The following is a 9,640-nucleotide window of genomic DNA, read 5'->3' on the forward strand; positions in this document are numbered from 1 at the left end:
TTCTTGATGAGTCGATCTAGGTCCGCTTCGTTATTTTTACGGGTATCGAGATCACATCTCATCTTGATGGTTATCGATTATCTCGAGACGATTACACTCTTGATCTTCTTGCTCGCTCTGGCTCGACCGACTACTGCGTCTTGCCGCTACCGATGGAGTTGCATTCTGCGACCGTGCTCTCGATGGGACTCCATTACGGATCCTACTCAGCTATCTCGGCATCTTGTTGGTAGCTTGGTATACCTTGTCGTCACCCGTCCCCGACATCTCTCATGCCGTGCACATTCTCGATCGGTTTGTTGCGGCTCCCACCACTGCTCATTATGGACATCTACTTCGGGTCTCCCGCGATATCTTCAGTGGCACTGTCTCGCGTGGCTTGTTCTACTCACACCCGATCCCACCTCTTGACTCTGAGGCCTACTACGATGCTACTTGGGCGACTCCCACGATGATAGGGTCTCACCATCAGCTCATGATCTTTCTTGGGTCTTCACTTGTTGTTTGGAAGACTAAGAAACAATGCAGACTATTGCCAAGTCCAGTCTCGAGGTCGAGGTTCGTGCTTTGGCTTCTACATGCGAGGAGGTGCTTTGGATTCAGCTCCATTCTAGAGGATTTTGGTGTCTCGATTCATTCTCCCTATACCTATTCACTGCGATAGTACAGGAGCCCTTCGGGATTCTCTGCGATCCGGTCAAGCATGAGTGACCAAACACATTGGTGTGGATGCACACTTCACTCGTTGTCACGTCCGGTGCTCATCTGCGTGTCGCTTCATTATCTTCCTACTGAGGTTCGGTGGGTCGATTTTTTTCACTAAAGCCCAGACACGTGATCAGCATCTATTTATGTTGTCCAAACTCAAGACACATGATCCGCCTTGAGTTTGAGGGGGGGTGTTAGATATGTGTATGTATATTAGATGTATGTATGTATATACTTGCGTATATCTGTATACTTAGCTTCTATATGAAGCCCCTCTGATCACACTTATTCTACATACATGAAATGAGCATTGATCCACTTCTTCTTTCCTTCATTTATCCTTCTTCTAACAGTATATTCATAAGCTCATCGACTTATCAAGCATTTTCGGGTGTATAGATGTTCATAGATGATGTTTTGAAGACAATGACAAGTTAGGTTGAGATCTTAAAAAAAGCGAGGGGCCGGGGCATAAGCAGTAAGGAAGCCAAAATAAAATATTATTTTTAATACGATTGATTTGGGAAAACCACAAGAAACAGTTACAATCCTAAATCGAATACCATGAAGAAAGATGTGAGAGTCGGTACTACTGGCCATTGGAAACTAGCAAACCAAAAAAAAATCTCAAAAAAACATGAAAACAAATGGCTGGTTCAGAGTAATAACTAGAAATTAGTAAAAAGCTTCGCCTTTTTCTACTCACAAAACGTCATCATCTATCCTAGAAGTAGGAAAGCTCTGCAAATCAATTCCCCACCAAAAAACACAATCTCTTCAGCCTTCTCTACGGCGGCCTTTCTATACTCCACCATTGGACTGAGAAGGGTTCCTGAAAACCTTGAGAATCAGGGATTTCAAATATAAATTAATGGTAATTTGATAAAATCAAGCCTCCAAACCCTGAGATTTGGAGCAACCACACCTCCTGTTCAGATTTCAAGGACCCCCACAATATTAGGATTTCACTATTGCGTAATCCATCATTGTTGAGCAAAAAATAAACTGGAAGGTCCTATTAGTTGTCAAGGTTCAACATTAAAAGTTCGTAACTATTATATATATATATATGTGTGTGTAAATAATCTTTCATAAATATGCATAAGCTATAAACTCGTGACAATAGAGTTAGGAGATATTTGAATCCTAATCTGAAGGGAATAACTGCCACTATTCTAATACATAGGTGGTTAATATATATATATTTATATATATAATTTGTTTTTAAAAAAATAAGGAGAAATATAGAAAATGCATTAGCTTCAGACAAAGTTTAAGAGGAGGAGGTGGAATGTAATGCCACTAGGGATGCATAAGCTCCATTACACAACTCTATAAGCTCCTCATGCTTCCCTTGTTCAACAATCACTCCATTTTTAATGACCGCAATGACATCAGCTCCCTTAATTGTTGACAACCGGTGAGCCACCACAATACAAGTCCTCCCAACCATGACTCTCTGCAATGCTTCTTGAACCACATGCTCAGACTCGGCATCTAAAGCACTAGTTGCCTCATCGAGCAATAAGATCTTGGGGTCCTTAATAATGGCTCTTGCTATAGCAATCCTTTGTTTCTGACCACCAGACAACTGAGCTCCTCTCTCGCCAACATTGGTGTCATACCCTTGAGGCAATCCAGACACGAACCTGTGTGCATTGGCCGTCTCAGCTACCGCTATAATCTCCTCTTCAGATACTTGTCCTTGCTTGCCGTAGGCAATGTTTGCACGTATTGTGTCATTGAATAGCACTGGTTCTTGGCTCACCAACCCCATCTGTTGTCTTAACCAACTAATCTTTAGGTCTTGAAGTTTAACTCCATCAAGTAAGATCATGCCAGAATCTGGATCATAGAATCGCTCTAGCATGGCAATAATTGTAGATTTCCCACTGCCACTCTCACCAACTAGTGCAACAGTCTAAACAGAAAAAATGAAACTTCAAACTAGGATTAATGTATGTATTATAACATAATATAAAAAGAACTTATATGTATGTACCTTTCCAAAGGAAATAGTCAAGCAAAGGTCTTTGAAGATTTGAACTTCAGGTCTAGTTGGGTACTTAAAACTAACATGCTGAAACACAATGTCACCTCGCACATATGCCAATGTGACACCCTCATTGGTGCTAGAGTCAATCTTGGACTTGTTGTCAAGAATCTCAAAGATTGAAGCTGCTGAGTCCTTAGCTTTGTTGGTTTTTGTACCGGAAGCGCTGGATTGTAATACACCTGAAGCTGCCATTGTTAACGCGTAAAACACCTGCCATCATCATGAATTATTACATTAAACTCTCAAATATTTCTTTCAAAATGTAAGGAAAATATTGCAATATATGGAATATATATATAAATGGACATTCACTTTGAAGACTTGGTCGAAGGTGGCGCTCCCATTATGCATGAAACGAGCTCCAGCATAGAAGCAAATGGCGTAACCAACGTATAACACTGCGAATGAGAAGCCAAACCCCAACCCGCTAATGATCCCTTGCCGAACTCCATTTCTCAAGGGGCCTTCGCATTTATTCTGATACGCTTTTATCACTCTCGTCTCAGCACAAAACGATGCTACGGTTCTAATGTTTCCAACTGCATCATTTGCCACCTGACTAGCTTCTTCATACTTGACCTGCAAACTCAAATTTCTCACCATCCCAATCAAGCTCTCATGTAAAATGCAACTGTTAAATTCTATCTCGAGAGAAATTACCTTTGCATCTGCACTGAAACCCTGGGAAAACTTCATCTTAGCGTACCCTTGTAAACAGATTAAAGGAAGCAAGGCTATAACTATAAATGCCAACTTCCAGTTAGCAATCATTGCTATCACAAGCCCAGCAATCACCATAGACAAGATTTGAACCATTTGTGATAAGCTTTCTCCCACAATTTCACTCACTGTTGTAGCATCAGCAGACAACCTCTCACATATGGCCCCACTACAATGTGAAGGAAATTCAATATGTACATAACATTCAATCTAACCCATAGAAAGAAAATATGAAAATAAAAGGGACCTGGAATGTGAGGGCTCATCAAACCAACTAATCTCTTGGTACACCACCCTCTCAAATGAAAGAGAACGGATCCGCTCAACCAGCTTTCCACCAGCCATGCCAAAGAGGAAGCTTACCACAGGTGATACCACCAAACATAGAAATCCCATGGCCAAAAACCTTAATGCCCAAAGACTAGAATGCTTCCGAAGCTCATGTGGAGGTTCATAGAATGTCTGTATGGCGCTTGATAACAAGAACCCAAACATTGGCATTGTCAGTCCATTAATGGCACCTATAATAGATGCCAGTGCAAGAATTGGTGCCTCTGGCTTGTTCAGAGATGCCAGCCGTTTGATTGAGACTTGTTTGCGAATCCCATTGTTATCTTTTTCTAGAGGTTTTTCAAAATCATCTTCTCTATTGTTATTCTGAGATATTAACTTGGAGCCTTTACTTGTTGACCTCCTTGTAGATCTATGGCTCTCTGATCTGACTATGGGTGTTACTGTATCATTACTTAAAACCATATTTTGTGAATGTTTATAGGGTTCTTCCTTATCATGTTTTTGATTTTCTTGCAATCTAATAAGCTGGGAATAGGCTCCTTCAGGATGGCTCATCAAATTTGCATGTGAACCTACCCAACATGATATATGCAACTCATTAAACTAAAAGAAAATAGCACATTGATTTCAAACTATGGAATTAAGAAAAATTAAATGTTTACCTTGTTCTACTAGTTTTCCTCGGTAAACAACTGCTATTGTATCAGCATTTTTCACTGTACCCAGCCGGTGAGCTACAATAATGGTGGTTCGATCTATCAAGACCTTGACCAATGCTTCTTGAATTATTCGCTCTGATTCTGCATCTAGCGCACTAGTAGCTTCATCCAGTAACAAGATTTTTGGGTTTTTCAAGATTGATCTAGCAATCGCAATCCTCTGTTTTTGCCCACCAGAAAGCTGTGTTCCATGCTCACCAACCATGGTGTCCAGACCCTGTGGAAGAAGAAAAGTCACTAATAACAACATACGGCACGAAAGCAACTAGATGAAAATAGGAAGATTATATCTACATTGTGCATATTGTCAATGAAATTTGCAGCATTAGCAAGCTCAACTGCTGTCCTGATTTCCTCAGGGGTTGCGCCTTCCTTTCCATATGCAATATTTTCTCTGATTGTCATTGTAAATAAAATGGGCTCCTGGCTTACAAGTCCAATCTTTTCTCTAATCCATTTGAGATTCAAGTTCTTCAGGTTTACACCATCAATTAGGACTTCACCACCCTGTGGATCATAAAACCTCTCTAACAAACTAAACACAGTGGATTTCCCACTACCACTCTCCCCAACTAGAGCCATAGTTTTGCCACTATGTACATGCAGTGAGAACCCATCAAATATAAGATGGTCTGGCCTTGATGGGTAGCTAAAAGTTACATCTTTCAGATCAATAACACCCTTTATATCTTCCAACACCATACCATTTGTATCATAAGCATCAATTGCAGGTTTTCTCTTAATTGTCTCAAACATTTTATATGCTGCAGCTTGCCCTTCACCAAATGCAGTCACACAGGGTAATGCCTGACCAAGTGACCTACCATTATAATATTTAAGAATCAAATCCAAAAATTATTGTTACATAAAGAATTTCATTTTCATTGCTTCATAACACTACAAGATACAATAAAAAAATTTTGAACTTACATTCCACTTGTCAAAACTGCCATTACGATGTTAATAACTGTACCGCCATTGTATTCTTTTTGAAGAATCAGCTTACCACCATACCATATTGCTAGTGAGTAGGTGCTAAAGACAATTAACCATACAACACCACCTCCTACGCCAGAAATAATCCATTGACGAATTGTAGATTTGTATGCTACTTTAATAAACTGGTTGTACTTTGAAATGGCTAGCTTCTCTCCAGTAAATGAAGCAACCTTACATATGTTAAAGAGAGAAAAAAATTATCTATGTAGAACACTAGAAATTGAACCATTGATAAAACATGCACAAAGGCTTGAACTTACTGTTCTCATTGCTCCAATTGTTTGTTCAACAACATTTCCTGCATCAACATATGCATCTTGCTCCCTGGTTGACATTGCCGACGTAATTATTGAAATGATAACACCAGATATTACAATAAGAGGAACAAAAGACATCAAGACAAGTGAGAGATGCCATCCTCTTATAAATGCTATTATGAAGCCTCCAAAAAATGTGGTCACAAGCTGCATGAACTTTCCTACCTAAATTATCAAGAAAGAAAGAATGTTTTTTTTTTTTGTTTCACAACCTTATGTCAAACATAACATGGACATTCAAATAAAAATGAAACAAAAATATGTTGAGGAATCACCTTCTCACCAATAGCTTCTTGAATGAGAATTGTGTCCCTTGACATTCTTCCAATCACTTCTCCAGTTTTTGTTTCATTATCAAAGAATGCTATGTCTTGTCTTAGTATAGTTTTCAAGTACAAACCGCGAATCCTTGTTGCTTGCCTTTCTCCAATAACCATCCAACATGATACCTCTAGATTAATTTTTTTCAAACATTAGCCTCTTGGTAGAATCTATTTTACACCATAACACTAATAAAAGAACCAAATAATTTCTTTTAAACAACAATTAACATCATTTCAAATAATTGTTCCATAGAAAAACACATTAGTAATTGCATTAGTCATGGAAATATTAATAACACCTTTGCAATAGGGGCCGTAGCATACCCACATTTCTCAAAGAAAAAAAAATAAGAAGAAGAAGAACGAAGATAGAGAACCAATAGCAACATTCAACATTGTGCTATGAATAATTTTTCGTTTTTTTGTAAATTATATTTACTTTAAGAAGAAAAAACAAAAACCATTTATCAAACTCAGAATGAAGAAAAGAATATAGTAAATTCTCAATCAACAAAAACTAAAAACCTACACAACAACTCTACAATCAAGAGATCTATATTAAAAATATCAATGTGCAAATGATATATTGGTAACCAGGTACCCGTTAAAACTATTTATAAGTGGTGAAAAGTTTGAATCATTAGTTAGGACATATATCTGGTAGTGTGAGTAGTGCTTATGTGCAGATGGTCCTGGTGTCCATGTGTATGTGGATCTCACCCCTGCCTGCTCTAACGAGATTTGTACAAGCACTTATTTTTATTAGCAGCCTAACTGCTAATCTTCACAATAAAAAAATATATACTAAAAAGAACCAAAACATGATAAATAGGAAGCATCCACTACCAAAACCCCTTTTAAAATGCCAAAATCAATAGATATACAAGAGCACTAAAGGCAATATAATGAAATTCCAAGTCAAAACGTAAGCCACGCCTTGTTAAAATCTTGGAGAATAAAGAATGTATGAAATGTATTTACCGCATTTTTTATATCAATTTTTATTTTAATTAAAAAGAATTGTATTTGCAAGAAATTTTCAACTATCATATCCATAATGACATAAACAATTGGACTTATTATAAAAGTGATATTCCTATAATTGAATGGAATAAGAAAATTTAAGATAAGATTTCTTAGTACATCTTTGACAATCAGTTGATAAAAATAAGGAAGATATCAATTTAAAGTAAAAGATATTGAAAAATACTTTACAAATTAATGCTTTAAGTTAAGTTGTATAAAGATAGAATCTCTAAAAAATAATTTCAGTAATAAAATAAGTGGACATAAAAGAGAGTTAAAATGAATGATACTAAAATTAGTAGAAGTAAAATGTTTGATATTTAGGCTCTATAATCAAAGATGACTAGGAACATGCAGAAAATGTAACAAATAGGTAGAATTAAAGTGGGTTGGATAAAATAGAAGAAAGCTTTTAGAGTTTTTTATGATCATAGAATGCTCCTTAAATTGAAAGGCTAGTTTTTTTTTTTTTTATAAAATGGTTGTTAAGCTAGCTATTATGGATTTGACTCTAACAAAACAACATTTTTTTTTTTTTGGACAAAGGAGATTAGCACTTGTTAATATTAATATTACACCAGAGTTATTGTCTCAAACACGCCTTCACATCATGGGCGCGTGAGTTAGGCAACAGCACCCGTGAGTTAATTCCTCCAACAAAAATTTCAAATCATCACCACTCCGCGTGCTACATGAGGAACCCATGCTAATGTCTCTGACCAAATGAACCAAGTGGTTTTGGCAAAACAGCATATTGAAAGAATAGGCGTAACTACGATGAGAACGTTGAAATGAATGTCAAATATTATTATAAATAACTAATTAAAGGAATGAATTTATTCAAAATAAATTAAAATTAGCACCTATTATTGATAAGTTAGGATAGAATCATTCAAGATGGTATGTTCATGTTCTCAAAAAGAACTGATAGATATCTCCATCTAAAAATGGAAGGCTTTTATATGAAGAGTTGTAAAATAAGAGGTGGACCTAAAAAGTTTTTAATAGAACTTTTAAATTATGATATGTCTTAGCTTAGTTTATGTAGTTTTTTTGGTTTCTTATAGAGCAATGTGCAAATGTAGAATTTATACAGTAGATCTCAAAATAGTTGGGACTATTAGCTTTTATTATTATTGTTGAATAATTTTCATGTTGTCAGAGTAGAAACTATAAGACAAACCAACCCATGAAATTAATCCACATCCAATTATAAGCCAAATGTTTAAAAGTCATAAACAAAAAAACCCACCAAAGGCATCATATAAGCTTATTTAAAGGAAATGAATATGAGAAAGAATTGAAATTTTCAGAGATAAAAAAGGAGAAAAAAAAAAAAGAGAGTAGTTTCACACTTACGTAGGGAATGAAGCAACTCCAGACCCAATAGCCAAATAGACATATTTGATAATTACCTGAATGGAAGAGTCATTTGAAAGTGCTTAAAATAATTTTATTGTGCAAAAATGAATATTAATTGCAAGCAGCTAGCAACGGAATACAAATGAAAGGTGATTATCAGCAAATATGATTATTGAAAGTATACTTTCAGCTTTTTCCATAAACATTTGTGTCTTGTTCATTATTTTATTTATTTATGTTTGGCAGAACCAATGAAATCAAACCAGCGTTATTTAGATGTAATATCAATGAAAATTTAATAAAGAAACACGTGGGGGAGCCGCGCTCATCACCGAACTATGCCCTCACCTTGCGCGAGATGGGGATCGAATTCGGGGAGCCACGCTCAACACTCGAGACAAACACCCTACGTAAAAGACCCGATATCAATAGACCAAATGGTCGTTGGGCTTAAACAGTTATACATGCATGTCATCTATTTCCAATCTTCATATATAGTTGGATTTCAAAACAGATATCAAGAAGAAGAAAAAAAACAAATAGGCAATCATTGCATCAATCACTTATTAAATTTAGATTCAAAGTACTTTCTTATCACATATCTAATTCAATCAAATCAAAATGGTACAGTGAATGCATGGTTTATTTAACCTGAAAAGCAAATTAAGCCTAATAACAGCAGTACAAATTCCTCAATGCAAAACCAAATTTGAAACTTGGAAATCAAATGGAATGATGTATGTCCACAAACCTTGGATACCAAGTGAACCACATTGTCCTTATTAGCAACTCCGAAGGCGTTTATAAGATCTCCGGAGATGAAGATCATGAGGGGGCTGGAGAATCCATTGGCCATGGCGGCAATCGTGCCAACAGCCATGAGCGCCACATCCTTGGGATCAGCAAACGAGAACAACTTAAAGAATGACACCCTCTCTCCTCCTTTCTTCCCTTCTTGCTTCTTCTTCTTCTTCTTATCATCGATCCCCATATCGAGAAACTTCATCAAAATGGCAACAAAAACATGAAAAACAATCACAAGGAAGCGATGTGCAAACTAAATTAATTGGAAAGCATGCATAATGCAATTTCTTTACACTTTGTTGATGAATCTTG

The 9,640-nt window shown here is 36.6% G+C and overlaps 1 protein-coding gene across 1 annotated transcript; it reads right to left on the reverse strand.

Annotated features, from left to right (window-relative positions):
• Positions 1-1,960: 1,960 nt before the first annotated feature.
• LOC120270397 (ABC transporter B family member 4-like) lies at positions 1,961-9,404 on the reverse strand. The gene is made up of 12 exons (XM_039277392.1): positions 9,276-9,404; positions 8,528-8,577; positions 6,089-6,269; positions 5,757-5,978; positions 5,428-5,666; positions 4,792-5,317; positions 4,441-4,714; positions 3,732-4,350; positions 3,425-3,653; positions 3,077-3,337; positions 2,711-2,974; positions 1,961-2,629 (listed from the first exon to the last, which is right to left on the reverse strand). Exons 1-12 carry the CDS (start codon positions 9,402-9,404, stop codon positions 1,982-1,984), a joined length of 3,642 nt encoding a protein of 1,213 aa, XP_039133326.1. The 3' UTR covers positions 1,961-1,981.
• Positions 9,405-9,640: the final 236 nt, after the last annotated feature.

This window comes from Dioscorea cayenensis, chromosome 2 (assembly GCF_009730915.1).
Source record: "Dioscorea cayenensis subsp. rotundata cultivar TDr96_F1 chromosome 2, TDr96_F1_v2_PseudoChromosome.rev07_lg8_w22 25.fasta, whole genome shotgun sequence".
In the NCBI taxonomy this organism is placed as follows: Eukaryota; Viridiplantae; Streptophyta; class Magnoliopsida; order Dioscoreales; family Dioscoreaceae; genus Dioscorea; species Dioscorea cayenensis.

What these genes read in the sequence shown, in the direction of transcription:
- LOC120270397 (XM_039277392.1), bottom strand. Translation starts at nt 9,404, where the DNA reads ATGGCTGTTGGCACGATTGCCGCCATGGCCAATGGATTCTCCAGCCCC. An exon ending in GGGTCTGGAGTTGCTTCATT is followed by an intron (nt 6,270 to 8,527) that starts CCCTACGTAAGT and finishes GAAAAAAATTAA; the next exon opens with TCTAGAGGTATCATGTTGGA. An exon ending in GCAGTTTTGACAAGTGGAAT is followed by an intron (nt 5,318 to 5,427) that starts GTAAGTTCAAAA and finishes TTATAATGGTAG; the next exon opens with GTCACTTGGTCAGGCATTAC.